At 41.2% G+C, this 19,511-nt stretch overlaps 1 protein-coding gene across 2 annotated transcripts in view; it reads right to left on the bottom strand.

The window, feature by feature from the left end:
- Nucleotides 1-19,511, bottom strand: part of CRYBG1 (crystallin beta-gamma domain containing 1) — a 216,939-nt gene that overhangs the window by 75,077 nt on the left and 122,351 nt on the right. Inside the window, exon 1 of one of the 2 annotated variants that reach the window (XM_037743955.1) lies at nucleotides 3,339-3,357. The exons of the other annotated variant lie outside the window; for it this stretch is intronic. Coding sequence (XP_037599883.1) covers nucleotides 3,339-3,341 — 3 coding nt within the window. The 5' untranslated portion in view covers nucleotides 3,342-3,357. Of the gene's footprint in view, nucleotides 1-3,338; nucleotides 3,358-19,511 lie in introns of those variants that run through there. 2 annotated transcript variants of the gene reach the window in all.

The following is a 19,511-nucleotide window of genomic DNA, read 5'->3' on the forward strand; positions in this document are numbered from 1 at the left end:
ACCAGGATGGTCTCGATCTCTTGACCTCGTGATCCACCTGCCTCGGCCTCCCAAAGTGCTGGGATTACAGGCTTGAGCCACCGTGCCCGGCCTTGGCTAATTTATTTTTAGTAGAGATAGCTTTCACCATGTTAGTCAGGCTGGTCTCAAACTCCTGACCTCAAGTGACCCATCCACCTCAGCCTCTCAAAATGCTAGGATTACAGGTGTGAGCTATATTAATATTTTGGATGGTAGTATTGAATTTCATTATATTGATATGCCACAATTGCTATAGTTGTTCATTTATATTATTTTCAATGTATCACAGGCTGCAGAAAACGTATTCCTAGCTTATCTCTACATATATCATTAATTATTTCCATAAGACACATTCCTAATGGGATTGGATCACAATCCCATTCAGGATTATGGCATTTGGGATTGTGTCTTTAGGGATTGTGATCTAAACCTGATCAGAGAGACCGACAGGAGACAAGGGTGGCAGCAATATTCTATTTCTTAGTCTAGTTATACAGGTGTTTGCTTTATAATTATAATTAATAATTATACTCTGTATTTATATGTTCATACACTTTTCTGGTGTAAGCTATATTTTGCAAAACTAGGTAGCTTGCCTTTCTTTGGTTTCTAGTGCCGTTGACTATGTTTTATAAACCTCTTGGCCTTTCATTTTTCGTCTTTTGTGATTTATTTCAGCTGACTTTTTTTTGCCCAGGCTGGAATGCAGTGGCACAATCTTGGCTCACTGCAACCTCCACCTCCTGAACTCAAGTGATTCTTGTGCCTCAGCTTCCCAAGTAGCTGGGATTACAGGCACGCACCACCACACCGGCTATTTTTGTTTTGTTTTTAATTTTTGTATTTTTAGTAGAGACAGCCATTTCAGCCAGGCTGATCTTAAACTCCTGAGCTCAGGCAATCTTCCCACCTCGGCCTCCCAAAGTGCTGGGATTACAGGTGTGAGCCACCACGCAAGGTCTCGCTTGACATTTCTTAAGAACCTACGTGTGCCAAGTACTTCCTAAGAGTCATGTGGGGTGATAATTGTTATCTTCATTTCGCATTTGAGAAAACTGCAGGGTGAAAAGGGATTTGCCAACCGTCACACATAGCCGATGGGACTAGAAGATGCATAATAATGTCTGTGCTGTTTCTCTTCTTCTATTGCTTGTTCTGTTCCTTTGGGCTGTATTTGACTATCACACACATGTGCACACACACATGTAAACACGAACAGGGACGAACAAGGTTAAGTCCCCCAGACACAGAAAGAACTGAAAGCAGAGCCTGCTGCTAAGGAGTGCAGAGGGAAGGGGGACAGGTATAAAAGACCAGAAATAGACAATGGAGACCAAGGAGTAGGGGCTGTGGGGGACAGTTCCAGGAGAGCGCAAAAAGCCACACTCAACTGCTGAACTTAGGAGCAGTTCACGCTTCCTCTCATTGGGGTGAAATATAACCTAGAAAATTATCCTTGTAAGGGTTTTCATTCAACATCGAATGTCTTTTCCCACTCAATTCCTTTCTACCCTCAGGAAAACCAGACTGATTTCCCCTTCTATGGAATTTGGTTTTATTCTTTGCCCCTTCCATTGGACTCTGTCTTGGGCTGGTGTGATGGGGGGTGGGGGAGGTGGCAGAGGTTAGGACTATATGTGTGTCAAGAGTGAGCTGGGATGAGAAATTTCCTGCTCCTTCGGATTTGAAAAGTGAAATATTTCATCACCCTCTTACCACCGTGTTCCTGGCAGGCAGTGGGAGCCTCAGATGCCTTCTCTCTGCCTTGGCTTGTGCATCTGGATTGCATTTTGCAAACACTGCTCCTGTATAGGCTTGAGGTGGACAAGCCTGTGCACCAGGCTCTCCTGCCTTGCTCTAGTCCTGATTACGCCTGATTTCAACACTTTGAATGAAAGTTAAAATGTCTCACTAGCCACTACGCCGTTAGTACCGGCAGCACTTGCTTCTTTATATCACAGAGAAACTCAAGAGAGAAACCACCTCCAAAATGATCAGCCTGGCCAAAACACCTCCTCATCCTGCTGCTCGCCTCATCCCAGGTTTACCTATCGATGTACGTAGGCGATAGTTAATCTGCTTAGTACATTTTTAGATATTTACAATTAGTCTCTAATATGATGGTTGACCAAAATATCAGAAATTTCACTTAAAATTATTTTTGAAGGTTCACAGTCATGATGCTTTTAAAACTAGATTTAAAAAAAATTTGGCAAATCATTTCAAAAAGGTTTTCATTTTGTTTTATCACAAGGTATTCATTCTGTTAAGATTTCCAGGGGAAGATGAAGAGCTTATACCTTAGTGTAAAGATGATTTGTCAGTGTAGTTATTAAGCCATTGTGTCTAAAATATCAAATGATAAGGAAAGTGTTAAGTATTAAAGTATTAACAAAGAAAAGAAAGGCAATAATGCCCAACACTTAATCAGGGCTTTATACTTACGCCTCTATGACCAAACTAGTGAAGCAAAGTTTAATAGGGCTTATGTAAACTTCTTTTTCTTAAAAGTTTACAAGATTGCTTTTTCTTATAATTTATTTTAATCCCAACCACTTCTTAAATGGTAGGGTCGTAAGAAGTCAAGTGTCTCCAATAAATTTTTGTGCCCTAATAAAATCTTGTTTGGGGAAAGTATGTATAATACATAATAACTTGTTATGGGGTCAGGCTGGTGAGGGCAGAAGGCAGTCGACACCCACTGGGAACACATGTCAAAGATAACCTACATTTTAAAAGAATGTGTAATAGAGTTCTAACTTTGCCTACCATTAAGACAAATAAAAATCAATTCTTACTCTCAAAACAGTATTTCCCCACTAGTCTTTTTCCAAGAAGTTGAATGTCAGTTTGCCCTTGAAATTTGAAAAGGGGGCAGGGGAAAACGTTTGTTTGTTTTTTTTTTTTTTTTAAACACAAGGGAAAAAAGGATTAAATAAGTTCTTCATAGTACACTCAACAACAGGTCTATAAAATTGGCATTGTAAGAATGACTGATGGAACTAACTCAAATATATTCAATGACAGTAGCTTGTTAACGATTACCTGCAATATTTTAAAGAACCTAGAAAAGCACAGACAGCAGCAGATCCTATACTGGACATTTTAATTTCCGCTTCAAGCCAAAGTCTCCAAGGGTCCTCAGCCCCCCACTATATTCCACATATTCACAAATGTTTCAGAATTTTGAGCCCCCCAAAATGGCCAGATCTAGACAATAAATACATTGTGAAGTTAGGTGATGTTATTAATAATACTATATAAGTCCAAAACAGTCTTAGGAAATAAAAAGAAAAAAAGTTCAGTTGGTTTCTTACCATGGTGTTGCTTCTTTTTTGTTTTCTATTGGTACACCAAGAGAATATGGCAAGTAAAATGTAGCCCCGCTTGCATTACCATATCAATCTTCTTACTTCTCAAAATACCATTGTCTCATTCTCCTCCTTCCAGCATACCCTGGTGAACCCTCATCAGCTCAGTTTTGGCAGTGCTGCTCTCTCCCAGAGCCAGGGCTGAATGACAGACACTGACTGCTTATGTGAAAAGCGCATTTAATAAGGGTGTGTTTGATTCGAGAGTTGAAAGTGTTAAAGAGGTGTGCCCTTTTTTGGGTGTGACACTAAACCAAAATTGCTGAAAAGACAACAGAGGAAATAGTAGGTAGTTTGTAGAAAGTTGCCCTGCAAACATTAAATGACATGAAAAACCTGATTATAGGATTATAGATAGATAGGAAGTAGGTAGAGAAAGAAAAATATGGTAGCTTTGATTTTCCTCCTCTGATGAACAAGGTCAATTTTCTTTTTTTTTTTTTTTGAGACGGAGTTTCGCTATTGTTACCCAGGCTGGAATGCAATGGCGCGATCTCGGCTCACCGCAACCTCCGCCTCCTGGGTTCAGGCAATTCTCCTGCCTCAGCCTCCTGAGTAGCTGGGATTACAGGCACGCGCAACCATGCCCAGCTAATGTTTTGTAGTTTTTTTTTTAGTTAAGACGGGGTTTCACCATGTTGACCAGGATGGTCTTGATCTCTTGACCTCATGATCCACCCGCCTCGGCCTCCCAAAGTGCTGGGATTACAAGCGTGAGCCACCGCACCCGGCCTGCAAGGTCAATTTTCTTTAATGCTGTGTGTTTTGTTGTTTTAATTCCAGCTTTTATTTACTTACACTTTTTTAAAAAACAAAAGTATACATTATACACGACACACTACATCCCATGTGCCATTACAAAAATGTGTGCAAGCATGCAACATAATAATTGAAAAGGCAAAAATTACGTTCACTTCATGATACTTAAATGATGGACACCTAAATTTATCAATATAATTCAATAATTATAAATTACCATAACATTTAGTCTATAGTTTCTAGTTCCTATAAGTCTTATCAGAAGTTTTCAGTACTTGATAACAAGTTACATTCTTCCGCAAAATAATGACACTACCATCAGATCTCTTAATTACTTAAGTCTTTGATGTACATCAGGAAAAAATGCTTTCCTGCTTCTTTCATCATGACCACCAGTATTAGAAATGTACATTAAACATCTGCTGTACATTAAACATCTCATGTCTATGTATTGGTAATGGTGAGTAGGTGTTTGAAATGCTATTCTTCTTTTTAAAATTTAACTGTGATAGAAATCACATAACATAAAATGTACCATGTTAATCATTTTTAAAGTGTAGAGTTCTATAGTGTTAACTATATGTACATTATTGCACAATAGATCTCCAGAACTTTTTCATCTTGAAAAGCTGAAATCTATAATCATCCAGAAACTCCCCATTCTCCTCTGCCCACACCCCCTGCCACCCCCAGCCCCTGGCAACCACAATTCTACTTTCTGACTCTGAGTTTGACTATTTAGGTATCTCATCTAAGTGGAATCATACCACACTTGTTTTTGATGACTAGCTTCTTTCATATAGCATAATGTTTTCAAGATTATCTATGTTGTATGCATATGTATACAAACCAATACTTATAGTACTTCATTCTCTTTATGGCTGAATAATGTCCCATTTTATGTATATACCATATATTCTTTTTTTTTCCTTTAACTTTTATTTTAAATTCCAGGGTACAAGTGCAGAATGTGCAGGTTTGTTACATAGGTAAATGTGTGCCATGGTGGTTTGCTGCACAGATCAACCCATCACCGAGGTATCAAGCCCAGCATCCATTAACTATTCTTCCTGATGCTCTCCCTCCCCCTGCCCACCGACAGGCCCCAGGGTGTGTTGTTCCCCCATAAAGTGTCCATATGTTCTCATCCCACTTATAAGTGAGAATATGAGGTGTTTGGTTTTCTGTTCCAACATTAGTTTGCTGAGGATAACGGTGTCTAGCTCCATCCATGTCCCTCCAAAGGACATGATCTCATTCCTTTTATTACGACACATATTTTTTATTCGTTCATCTGTTGATGGGCATTTGGGTTTCTTCCATCTCTTGACTATTGTGAATAATGCCACAGTGAACATGGGTGTGTCAATATCATTTTGAGATCCTGCTCTCATTGCTTTTGGATATACAACTTCTGGGATTGCTGGATTATAAGGTAACTCTAGCTTTAAGTTTTGAGGAATTGCCATACTTTTTCCCATAGTAGCTGCACCATTTTACATTCCCAGCAACAGTGCATAAGAGTTCCAGTTTCCCAACATCTTCACCAAGTTGTTATTATGTTTTGATTGTGGCCATCCTCATGGATATGAGGTGATATTTTATTGTGGTTTTAATTTGCATTTCTCTAATTAATAATGTTGAGCATCTTTTCATATGCATGTTAGCCATTTATTTATCCTCAGAGAAATGTCATTCAAGTCTTTCACTCATTTTTTAAAGATTTTTTTTTCAAAAGGGTTGTATGAAGTAGATAGCAATATCTAATTTTACAAAAATATTACCAAATTTCCCAGGCTTGGCAAGAAATAATTCATTTTTTTCCTGATCTAAACTCAACTGTAATTTTCTCTGTAAGCCTATGTAAAAGGATAAAAATAGAATAGATTAAGAGTTAAGCTCTCCTAAAAGTTAAAAAAAAATTAAAAAATAGAAAAAAGTTAACTGATGAAAAGACTCAATGGTCATTTGCCTACCATGACTGAATTTACAGAATGTCACACTCATGGTTACATGAAGGCTCCCATATTTCATTTATTCATTCAACAAGCATTTATTGGTTTACCAGCCTTGCAGATGCAGGGATTAAAGGACAAGTCTCTCACATTAAGAAACTGAGTTTGGGGTAAAAGGAAAGGAAGGAGGATGGCTATGTGAAGACAATACAAGGTGATATTATTATAATATTTAGAGGTATGTATATAAGTGCTATATGATAATAGCTACCATTTATGAATGGCTTGCATAGAAAATATAGTGCTTTGTTGAGAAGGTGGCATTTGAATAAATGCTTAAAATATATGCACCTTAGCTCTGAACCCTTCCTTCCTCTTTTTTCTCTTCCTCCTTCCCTCCCTCTCCGCCTTCCTTCCTTTCTTCAGAATATTATGGCTGATAGCAGATGAAACCCTTATAATCTAATACTAACCTAATTAATTCTTTAGCAATCATTTATATTAAAAACATTTGTTTGGTACTATCACTTTATAAGTACCTGAAAACATAATATGAAAATAAGAATTACTCTATTAACCCAACCTGCACAGAAAAGATATGAAACAATTAGTATCTTCTATGTAGCACCTACCATGTACTCAGTATGGAAGGGAATGAAAACATATGACTTATTTGACTTATCTTGACACCTAGAAGTTTATAGGCTTGTCTATAAAACAAGCACCAATAAGCAGAGAGGCATATAATTAGCTGCTAAAGTATGTAGTCGAGATCTGTGTAATGCTTTAAGAGTTCAAAGAGGAAGAGATCAGTGAGGGTGTGCAGCCTGAAGGCCACAGGAAGAACTCGGGACTAGCCTTAAAGGATGGATTTAATAAGACAAGAGCCAAGAAAAGGCATTCTGGGTGAGGGGAACAGATGGAGGAAAGGCAATCAAATGACACCAGGTTCAGGGGTTCAACTGGAGTTGTGGGGAATGAAGGAAGTTGGTGGAATGAATACATGGGAAGTTAAGTAGGTACGATTGATCTCATTTGGAGAAAGCCTTGAGAGGCAAGACGAGAAGCTTAGATGTGATGTCATGGGAAATGTGAAACATTTTCAGGTTTCTGAGCAGGAAAGTGGCATGATCTGCAGTGTTGGAGGAAGACAAGCATGGCAGCCTCTAGTGGACCCGAGTGGATGAGGGCCTACAGTCAGCAGTTCAGACGTGACAGGCTAAGGGACCTGAAGCGACTGCCAGATATGGAAATGGAAGAAGGAAAAGAAAGAGCCGAGGGAAAGCAGACACTGAAAGAGAGAGATGAATTCAAAAGAACTCCATGATTCAGAGTCTCCAGGCCTGGAAGAGCTCTGGAGAGCTCCGCTGGAGGGTAGGGAGTCCAGCTTGGGTCATGTTGAACTTACGGGAGAGTTAATACTTCCAAGTGGAAATGGCCACAAACCATGTAGGTTTCACTCTCAAAGCTATGCCTCTATAATTTATCTGAGCCCTAAGTCAGTCTCATGGTAGATCACAATTTGGTAGGAAAAAATACAAGCTCCAGTTTGTAAATGGCATTGTTAACTCTGTTATAGGGCAGTGTTCCCTGGAAAAGACAAAAGACACACCTCCCTGCCTCTAGCCTCCATCAGCATTTTCCAGTTTTTGATCAGGAGTCAGTCCTTTTGCCTCCACACATGTGGCTCATGCTGAGGAGCCTTTGTACTGAGACTTTCATTAATAAGCAAACGCAATAACTGCTCTGACACGACTTGTGAGTATTTCATCATTTTGTTTAAATAAAGTGTTTGAAAAAAAGGGCAATGCTTTGTGGTTATCATAATGAATGAAATAAATATAGCAAGGCTGTAGTTTTGTTTTTAAACAAACCAATGAAATTCTATTGCAAGAGGAGGCTTCATTAAATTAACATCACACAGAGATTACAGGAAGACCTGCCAGTTTTACTTACTTTCCAGCTTTAATTAAAGTATTATACTATGCCATGAGAACATATTTTTTTAAAGTACAAGTTGAAAAAGGATCAGGTGCTCATCACTAGTAACAGGCCTTCTGACAGAATGTGAGGAAGGGAATGGGAATTTGGCACACCTTCAACTTCCTGCCCCCTTAGCCAAATTTGCCAGGGGTCAATTCTAGTTTGAGAACTTTCCTCACACGCTCATTCTTTCTGTGAATCTGTATTCCTGCTCCTGACTCTATGACTGAGTTTCTGCAAAGCACAGAGGTGGAGCTAAATGCGAAGGAAAGCAGAGCTGCCAGCACCTGACGTTCCTCCCACATCTGCTAGCCCTGCCCTTCCATATCACATCAGAAAAAATTCATGTAAACATATTTCAGCCAAGAGTCACAGATGATGTGCATGTGAATAAATGTAGAAAGTGTTCATAGGGCCCTACAAATCTTCCAAGTATAAAAAATATGACATTTCTGAAAGACATAATCTTTAATTCGCCATCCTTTAATCTCCTCAATCTACTTTATTAGGTTTCAATTCGTTCCTCCTTCATAGTCTTCCTGGTGAAATGTTCCCCCAAACTAAGCTACAGAATTTTCTTTCTGTCCTTGTTCATTTAGCAAACCTCATTCCAGGCAGGTCTGGCTTAAACATGATTATCCCACAGTTTTGCCTCCCCAAAGCTTACCCCCGGTGGGGGAAACAGCCTGCATTCACACCAGGGTGAACCGCGAGTTCTCCTTGCTGTTTTAAGAAGCCAAGAGCATTACATCACCCCAACTTTGTAGATATATTTCACTAAATACTAGGTAGGAATTCTTATTATTGAACACCTTGAAGGTGTTCAATAATAGGAAAAATCTGCCCGGCAGCAGTGCATCTCAAAACTGCAGATGCTTGCCTCTTCTGTAAGACAAACCCCAGCCACTCCACTGGCTCGCAACGACTTCAAAGCATCCAGACTGCAGTGCGTCCAGCCGCCCCTCCTGGACCTTGCTTCAAGTGTTGGAAGCCTGGCCACTGGGCCAAGAAATAACCACAGCCCGGGATTTTTCCAGAGCCCTGCCCCATCTGTGCGGGGGGTGCCCCCACAGAAAGTCAACAGTCTGACTCACATTGCTGCTCCCAGAGCTCCTAAAACTCCAATCCTCAGCTTGGTGGCTAAAAACTAACACTGCCTTAGCAACACAGAAGCCCCCTGGACCATCACGGATGCCAAACTTTGGGTAACTCTTACCACGGAGGGTAAGTCCATCCCCTTCTTAATCAACACGGGGCCACCCACTCCATGCTACCTTCTTTACAAGGACCTGTCTCTTTGGCCTCCATAACTGTTGTGGAAATTGACGGCAAGGCCTCCAGGCCTCTCAAAACTCCCCAGGTCTGGTGTCAATTAGGCCAGCACTCCGTTCCACATTCTTTCCTAATCATCCCCACTTGTCTAGCTCCCCTGATAAGCCAAGATATCCTAACAAAATTGTCTGCCTCCTTAACTTCCTGGGCTACAGCCACACCTCATTGCCACCCTCCTCCCCAAACCCATACCTTCCTCAATAGCTCCCCTTATGTTCCCCAACCTTAATCCTAGGGTGTAAAACACTGCCTTCCTATCCGTTGCTACAAGTCACTCACCCCTCATCATCCCCTTAAAACCTAACCACACTTACCCCTCCCAGCCCCAGTACCCCATCCCACAACAGACTTTAAAAGTAAAGCCTGTCATCACCCATCTAGTGCAACATGGCCTTTTAATTCACCCTCCTGCTTCTTCAGCATCTATCTTCAAAGGGGTATCATGTATCTTCTTCCAAAGCCCAAATTTCTTCCCCATCTGTTACAATCTTTCACCAGCATATACGCGCTCCCCCTGCCAACCACATCCAGTTAATTTTCCAAACCCCAACCCCAACCACCAAACAACAGCTTCTCTCCTTCCTGGGTATGGTTGCTACTTTCACCTCTGAATACCAGGTTTTGCCATTCTAACTAAGCCATTGTATAAACTCACTAAAGAAAACTTATCCAACCCTATTAATCCTAAAGCCTTTCCTCACTCCTCCGTTTGCTCCTTAAAAACAGCTCCAAAAACTGCTCCCTCCCTAGCTCTCCCCAACCTGTCTCAATACTTTTTCATTACATACTGCTAAAATCCAGGGCTGTGTGGTCGGGATTCTCACATAGGAGCCAGGCCCACGGCCTGTAGCCTTTTTATCCAAAGAACTTAACCTCACAGTCCTAGGCTGGCCCTCATGACAACTCACAGCAGCAGCTGCCTCCCTGATACCCTTAAAATTCCTCAAAATCACAGGCTCTGCCCCATTTACCCTCTAGCTCTCACAACCTCCAAAGTTTTCTCTTTACACCTCACACACTTACTCTCAGCCCCTCGCCTTCTCCACCTGTATGCAGTTGCCCCACTACTTAAACTATACCTCAAAAAGTCTGTTCCTGTTATTTTCTGTCTAACTGTGCTCAAATTCACTGTGCTCGTTTACTTTCATAAGCCCTGCTTTTGTTTAAGTTGCCAGTTTACACGTTTCCTCCCGGCAATTACAGCTAATACTTCACTCTTAATCTGGCTCCCATTCTCTGCTCAAACCCAATCTTCTTAATAAAAGTGAGTGGTTGCTTATAAATACCACACGCTTCCTCACACACCGTAAAAACAAAAGCTCTCCCTCCACACAGCTAACCTCCTCTAATACTATCTTTCTCCTTCCCTGTTTTTCCAATTAATCTCTCAGTTCCTACAAGATCATACACAAGCAATAACCAATCAGTCAATACGACAAATGCTCCTTCTAACAACCCCACAATATTACCCCTTTCCCCCAAATCTCCCAGCAGTCTAAATTCTTTCCCATTTTTAGGTTTCCACCCTGCCCCCAATCCTGCTCGAAGAAGCCTTGAGAAACCTCCCCCCCCCACCCCCCTATAACCTGTTATCACCCCCTTTTCTCTAATTCTTTCTCTCTATATATAAAAAGACAGGTATGTCAGGTCTCCATATGCAAGCCTGGAGCCTGAAAGTCTGAAGTCCTGCTTGCCTCGGCTGATGTCTCCCACCCCCTGCCTCTGTTCACCATTGTTCCTGATTGCTTTCCCGGAAAAGCCCCTCACCCAACCCTGCCATCTTAACTGTTCTTATGATAATGCAAATACCTCTCACCCAACCCTGCCATTGTAACTGAACTTGTGGTCGTGTATACTCCTTGCCCCCTACCTCCCACCACTGTAACTGATCTTACTATGCAACACCCCTACCCCCCCAAAAAACTACCCAAACCTATAAAACCAACTGCTGTCCCACTGCCCTTTGCTAATGCCTTTTTGGTCTTAGCCCACCTGCACCCAGGTGAATAAACAGCCATACTGCTCACACAAAGCCTGTTTGAAAGGCCTCTTCATTCAAAGCACGAGTTTCTTCAACAACATGTTCTTTAATAATCAATGGGTCAATGAATAAATTATAAAGAAAATTTAAAAGTTTCTTTAGGCAAATGAGGATGCAAGCACATCAAATCAAAACCTATGGGATACAGCAAAAGCAGTTCTAAGAGGGAAATTCATAGCAATAAACACCTACAACAAAAAAGAAGAAAGATTTCTAATAAACCTAACCATGCAGAGTGAACTAGAAAAACAGAACCAAATAAACCCAAAATTAGTAGAAGAAGGGAAATGAGGGCAGCATTACCCTGATTCCAAAACCAGACAAAAACTCTGAAAAAAAAAAAGCAAACTACAGGTCAGTATTCCTGGTGACTGCACATGCAAAAATTCCCAACAAGATATTTGCAAACCAAATTCAACAGCAATTGAAAATATCATCTACTATGATCAAGTGGATTCATCCCAGGGATGCAAGGATAGCTCAACATGCACAGATCAATAAATGTAACACACCACATTAACAAAAAGACAAAACTATTTCAAGAGATTTAGAAAAAGCAGTTGACAAATTTAACATCCCTTGATGATACAAACTCTCAACAAATTAGATATAGAAGGTATGTACTGCAACACAATAAAGGCCATATATGACAAACCCACAGCTGACATCATACTGTATGTATGAAATACTAATCATGAACCAGACAAGGATGCCCACTTTCACCACTCTTATTGAACATAATACTGGATGTCTTAGCTAGAGCAATTAGACAAGAGAAAAAATAAAAGGCATCTAAATTGGAAAGGAGGAAGCTAAATTGTCCTTGTTTACAGATGATGCGATCTTATATTTAGAATAATGAATCCATACCAAAAAACCTGTTAGAACTAATTATGTAATTCAGTAAAGTCATGGGACACGAAATCAACATAGAAAAATCAGTAGCATTTCTATTTAATATATGCCAACAGCAAGCTATCTGGAAAAGAAGTCAAGAAAACAATTCTGTTTATAATAGCCACAAAAAGTTAAGATACCTAGGAATAAATTTTACCAAGGAAGTAAAAAATCTTGACACTAAAAACTATAAAACATTGATTAAAGAAATTGAAGAACATAAATGGAAACGGAAAACTATCTTCTGTTCATGGATTGGGAGAAATAATATTGTTAAAATGGCCATACTACCCAAAGCAATCTACAGATTTAATGCAATCACTATACCAATGACAGTTGTAGACATAAAAAAAATTTCTTTTTTGAAACAGGGTCTTGCTCTGTTGCATAGGCTAGAGTGCAGTAGCTTCATTATAACTCACTGCAGGCTTGACCTGCTGGTCTCAAGCAATCCTCCCACCTCTGCCTCCTGAGTGGCTGGAACCACAGGGACATAGCATCACATCCAGCTAATTTTTGTGTGTGTGTGTGATATTGTAGAGATGGGGTCTTGCTATGTTGCCTAGGCTGGTCTCAAACTCTTGGGCTCAAATGATCCTCCCACCTTGGCCTCCCAGTTCTAGGATTACAGTTATGAGCCACCACACCCAGCCGAAAAAAATAAATCTACAATTTATATGGAACCACAAAAGACCCTGAATAGCCAAAGTAATCTTGAGCAAGGAGAACAAAGCTGGGCCAGGTGCTGTGGCTCACGCCTATAATCCCCAGACTGGGAGACCAAGGCAGGAAGGTCACTCAAGGACAGGAGTTTGAGACCAGCCTGGGCAACACGGCAAGATCTGTCTCCACAAAAAAGAAAAAAATTAGCTGAGTATGGTGGTGCATGCCTATACAGTAGTCCCAGTTACTCAGGAGGCTGAGGTTGGAGGATTGCTTGAGCCCAAGAGTTCGAGGTTGCAGGGAGCTATGATCACACTACTGCACTCTAGCCTGGGTGGCAAGGCTTAGCTGGGTATCTTGCCTCTAAACAAAGAACAAAGATCAAAGGTGGAGGCATCCCACTACCTGACTTCAAAATATAATACACAGCTATGGTAGCCAAAACAGCATGGTACATAAACCAATGGAACAAAATATAGTGCCCCCTCAAAATTTGTGCTTTTATGGCTAATTGATTTTCAATAAAGGTGATAAGAACACACATTTAGAAAAAGTCTCTTCAATAAATGGTGCTGGAAAAATTGAACAGACACATACAGAAAAATGAGACTAGATTTCTACCTCTCACTAACAATATGCAAAAATCAACTCAAATTGGATTCGAGACTTAAATGTAAAATCCAAAACTATGAACTTACTAGAAGAAAATGTAGGGAAAGTGCTTTACAATGTTAGGCTGGGCAAGGATTTTTAAAATAAGATTTTAAAAATAAAAAACAACAAATAAACAAATCACCTGATTTAAAAATGGGCAAAAGACCTTAATAGACATTTCCCAAAAGAAGTCATACAAATGACCAACAGGTTTATGAAAAAATGTTCAACACTGGTATTCATCAGGGAAATAGAAATCAAAACCACAATGAGATATCATCTCATTCCAGTTGGAATGGCTATCACCAAAAAAATAAAACAAGTGTTGTCAAGAATGAGGAGAAAAGAGAACACTTACACCCTGTTGACAGGATTATAAATTAGTACAGCCACTATGGAAAACAATATAGAGATTCCTCAAAAAGTTAAAAATAGAATTACCATATGATCCAGCAATCCTATTATTGGGTATATATTCCAAAACAAATGAAATTAGTATCTGTGCTCCCATGGCTATTGCAACACTATTCACCACAGCCAAAACACGGAATCAACTCAAATGTCCAACAATAAATGAGGAAAGAAAATGTAGTAGGCCGGGCGCGGTGGCTCACGCCTATAATCCCAGCACTTTGGGAGGCCGAGGCGGGTGGATCACGAAGTCAAGAGATCGAGACCATCCTGGTCAACAAGGTGAAACCCCATCTCTACTAAAAATACAAAAATTAGCTGGGCATGACGGTGCGTGCCTGTAGTCCCAGCTACTCGGGAGGCTGACGCAGGAGAATTGCTTGAACCCAGGAGGTGGAGGTTGCGGTGAGCCGAGATCGTGCCATTGCACTCCAGCCTGGGTAACAACAGCGAAACTCCGTCCAAAAAAAAAAAAAAAAAGAAAAGAAAGAAAATGTAGTGTATATATACACAATGGAATACTATGCAGCCATAAAAAGAATGAAATCCTGTCATTTGAGGCAATATGGATGGACCTGGAAGATGTCACATTAAGTAAAACAAGCCAAGTGCCAGGACAAATGTCACATGACCTCACTTACGTGTGAATCTAAAACAAACAAAAAAAGACTTTATAACATAGAAGCAGAGAGTAGAACAGTGATTACCAGAGATTGGAGGATTGGAGGTAAATGGGAAGAGATTAGTCAACAGGTACAAAGTAACAATTAGATAGAAAAAATAAGTTCTCATGTATTATTGCACAGTAGGGTGATGTTAATAGTAAGGTACTATACATTACAAAATAGCCAGAAGAGAGGCTTTTCAATGTTCTCACCACAAAGAAATTACAAATGCATGAGATGATGAATATGCTAAATACCCTGATTTAATCAGTATACAGGATACACTAAAACATCAAATGATACCCCATAAATATGTACAATTACAACATGTCAATTAAAAAAAATTTTTTAAGATGCTTGGCCCAAAAATATTTGTGGTAGGAAGAATTCTAAGATGAATCCCAGACTCCTGTTCCCTGTTGTACTTTCCTTGTGTAAATACATCCCTTTACAGGACCTGTGAATAGGATGGGTGACACTCCCATAATCAGGTTTCATTCCTCAGCAAAGGTGTAGGGATTTTTGCAGATGAAATTATTCTCTAATGAGTTGACTTGGAGTACTCAAAAGGGAGATTACCCTGAGTAGGCCTGCCCTAATTAAGTGAGCCCTTCGAAAGAGGTAGGTTTGAGGCATCACAGACTGTCTCTCCCAATGGTCTTCAAGAAGCAAGTTGCTGTGAGTTCTACAGCCTCAAGGAGATGGATTCTGCCAACAACTATGTGAGGCTGGAAGAGGACCCCAAGTCTCAGAGGAAACTGCAACCCCAACTGACACCTTGACCGAAGCCTTGTAAGACCTTGTGCAGAGGACCCAGCTAAGCCTTGTCTAGACTCTGGACCCGTGGAAACTGAGATACTAAGTATGTGTTGTTTTCAGCTGCTAAATTTATGATAATCTGTTATGCAGCAACAGAAAACTAATTCATTATTCAACTAATATATATTTGCCACTCTATGGTCTAGGCATTTTAGAATATTTTGCATAGGATTTTTTAAAAGTATAAGGATTAGTTCATGCATATGAGGAACATTAATCCACTGGGAACCATAATATAGGCACCTGATGATAAAACAAAGCATCATGTATCTGTATGAGTCCTGTCAACCAAGAATTTTAGAAATGTGAAGAAAAGAAGAAAGAAAAGAAAAGAAAGAAAGAAAGAGCAACTGTGAAGACAGAGGGCTTTGTGAGAGTGGCGGCCCAAGCTAGGGTTTAAATAGTTTTGTTAGGCAGAAACGGAAGGATCAACTTCCCAGGCAAAGAGAAGAGCATGAGCAAAGTGAAAATGGAAAAGTGCACCATCTATTCAGGGAGGTACCAGTCAAGCGGCTGAGACAGAGGGCTCCCAAAGGGGATGGCTGGGGCTTATCTGGCAGTCAACAGGCAGATTGAAGAGATTGGGAGACACACATTTGTACATTAACAAAGGCAGCAAGCGTATGCATTTCCTTCTGGGTTCTTGAAAGAGTTCATCGTCTTCTTGCTACAGAAGAGGATAAGAGGAGGTCCTTTGCTTCGCCCTCTTGAGCTTTTTTAGATGTTGGTATCACAGTTCTCTTCTTCCTGCTTCTTGGGAATCTTCAGGCTATGCAGCAAACATTAGATTTTTTCTTCACCAATGATATCCCAGGTGCCTTATTTACTAATAGGAAATTTTACTTTTTGCAACAAAACACTAACGGTATCCATTTCTGCAGGGAGAGTTTCGGTGGGGTGGCAGGCGACAGCATAAATCTCTACTGCTGCCCTCCATTTAAGAGAACCATATCTAAGAATTTGATGATGCTAAAAAGATAATAGTTTCAAAATCCTCTGTGAAGTTTAGTGGATATAGGCCTAAAATAAAATGACCCTTGGCTTAGCAGAGAAAATTTTTATATATTTACGTATTTAAAATTAATCCCAGTCAGAGTAGGAAGTAGAGATCTTCACAAAATAAAATGAGAATTTAGAGGATTGAAGACTGGTCTCTAGAAATAGCAGGAAGTTGGAGCTTAAAGACTAGTGAGAAATTCCCAGTGTGTGGAATAGCTGAGGAAATCTTATCAACAGCAGGGACCAAAATGCAATTTTCAGCTGTCTACCATACTGTGTCAAGTCCTCAGGAAAAGCTGACTGTGCATGAGTGTGTTAAGGTACTGGTGCTTCAAAGAAATTAAGGAGACTAGCTTCATGACTGCAACGGAGCCAGAGTGGCCCTCAGAGAAGATTCAAAGCTAGAGACGACAGGCCAAGGAATGGGGGAGGACTTTGGCTCTGCCTAGCATGTGGCATGCGGGTATTCTCATATGGCTGGAAGTCTTGGCTGGGGGGGACACCAGGTAACGGATATTCGTATTATAGTTTATGAGCTGTGATCATAAAGGTTACTGGGTCTCATATGTTTTGCTAAGCGCTTCGTATTTATAAGCTCATTGAATCTGTGGAAGTACAAATGATTGCCCCATTTTAGAAATGAGGAAGCAAGTTCAGGGAAGGTGAGTAACTTGCCCAAGGGTGCAGAATTCCGAAGTGCCCAGGTTCAAGCCCAGGGCTGTTGGACTCCACACGTTCGTAGCCACCCTTCTGAATTGCCAGCTGCCACCACGCTGCTCAGCCACAAACCATTCTGTTGCTCTGAGATCCCTCATGACTTCTCTCAAAACCTTCTTGCTTATCTTCCACTTATCGATTTTCCTTTTTACTTTGCCCCCCATCTCCAATGCAGTATCTGCTGTCCTGTGGAGGTGTCCTGCCGTCTTCTGAGGGCCTCTCTCCCCCTACATTTCCATGCCATAGACACCATGTCGCATTCATTTTACTAATCAGATCCTCAGCCTGCTTGAGGTTAGGAGTCTTGTCTGAGGCCGCACAGGAAGAGGCAAGACTGGGTCTCTCTCGGGATGCTTTCTCCCTAGTGACACCAATGGTTCTGTCTGCAGGCAGGCAGCGGCCAAGACAGCTGCCAGAGCCCCCATCTGTTGTCCTGCAATTCCTGGGCCACTGCTTCTACCCTAATTGCTCTTTCTGCTTCAACACTTGCACATTTAGTCTGTCCTACACATAGCAGCCAGGGTGACTCTTTTCAGATTGAAAGTTAGAGCGCCTCAATCCCAGGCTTAAAATTCCCCAGTGGCTTCCAGTATGTTCAGAATGAAATTCAAAGCTCCTACCATGATCCTCAAGTCTCTGCCTGATCTGGCCCCTGCCTACCTTTCTGCCTTCAAATCCTCCTACTCTCTGCCTCGTTGACTCACGCTCAGCTTCCGTGGCCTCTTCACCACTCCTTTATCGTGCCCATGGCCTTTGGTCACACCATGCTTTCCTATGCATGCCCTCCCCAGATGTCCACATGGTCACTCTTCACTTCAGTCTCCTCGGAGAGGCCTTCGGCGGCTGTCCATGCGTCGTACCCAGGTATCACTCTCCTGTAATCATCTTCTATGCCCTAAGCCTGTTTTTCTGTTTTTCCTTTTAGCACCTGTCACTAACGATATACTTCATGGCTGTTTGTTTACTGTCTGTCTTCTATTCAAATGGAAGCTCCTTAAGAGCAAGATTTTATCAATCTTGCTCACCTTAAATCCTTGGTGTCTGAAAGCACAAGCTCATAATAGGCATTTCATTTTTATTTTTTGTTTTTTGAGACATAGTCTCGCTCTGTTGCCCAGGCTGGAATGCAAGTGTGTGATCATGGCTCACTGTAGCCTCAACCCCCGGGCTCAAGCAATTCTCCCACCTCTCAGCCTCCCAAGTGTGTCGCCACACCCAGCTAATTTGTGTGTGTGTGTGTGTGTGTGTGTGTGTGTGTATTATTATTATTATTTTTGGTAGAGACAGGGTTTCACCATATCATTTAGGCTGGTCTTGAATTCCTGGGCTCAAGCTATCTACCTGTCTCAGATTCCCAAAGTGCTGGGATTATAGGCATGCGCCATCATGCCTGGCCTGTAACAGGCATTTCAGATATATTACAGGCACTTCAAAAACATTTAAGAATAAATAAATGTATTTCTCAGAATTGTTCTAAAGTGAAAGGCTTAAAGTCTGGCCTGTTCTGCACATAAACACCTGATTGGGAGAGAAGATATATCAGACAGGTCCTGTGAAAAAGAAAGTACAGAAGTGGGCTGATCTGACGACAGTCTAATAAAGGGGGAAAAGTATGCCCAAGACTTGGGGAACCTGCTCGAGTAGTGTCGTACCCCAGGACTAACAACAGGCCTGAAGGACAGGGGGGAGCAGCTCCCAGGACAGTTACAGAGAGGGCTGTGCTGTGAGGGCCCTGATGGGCCTGAGGGACAGGCCAGCCTGCAGTGGCCCCACAGGGAGGAATCCAGGAGAATGAATACACCAGCCTCATGTCCCTCCCTCTCTCTGATCTCCTGCCAGGACTCCCCTTTGTCTGACCCCCAACAGGAAGCCCGATGACCAATGAGAAAGCTGGTTGATGTAGTCCATCTAGGACACAGAGCATGATACAGAAGGGTGGAGAGGGACCTGGAAGGACAAACAGATGGTCTCCAGGAGAAAAGGCAAAGATATCTAGAGGGTTTCTGCCTCTCTTTCAGAGAGAGGAGATGCAGATGAGATTAGGGAAAGGAAGGGTTGAGACCTCAGTCACCATGAAGACCAGCATGGGGTGCAAGTGTATCTTGTTAGGTTTGGTAATTGTTCTCTTTATAAATTCAGTTTGTCAGAATGACAGTGAGCTAAACTTTCACCTCCATTGTAGCAGCCACATTTTTTCTTTCTTTCTTTTTTTTTTTTTTTAGAC

The sequence above is a fragment of the Cebus imitator genome, unplaced genomic scaffold (assembly GCF_001604975.1).
Source record: "Cebus imitator isolate Cc_AM_T3 unplaced genomic scaffold, Cebus_imitator-1.0 Scaffold160, whole genome shotgun sequence".
NCBI lineage: Eukaryota > Metazoa > Chordata > Mammalia > Primates > Cebidae > Cebus > Cebus imitator.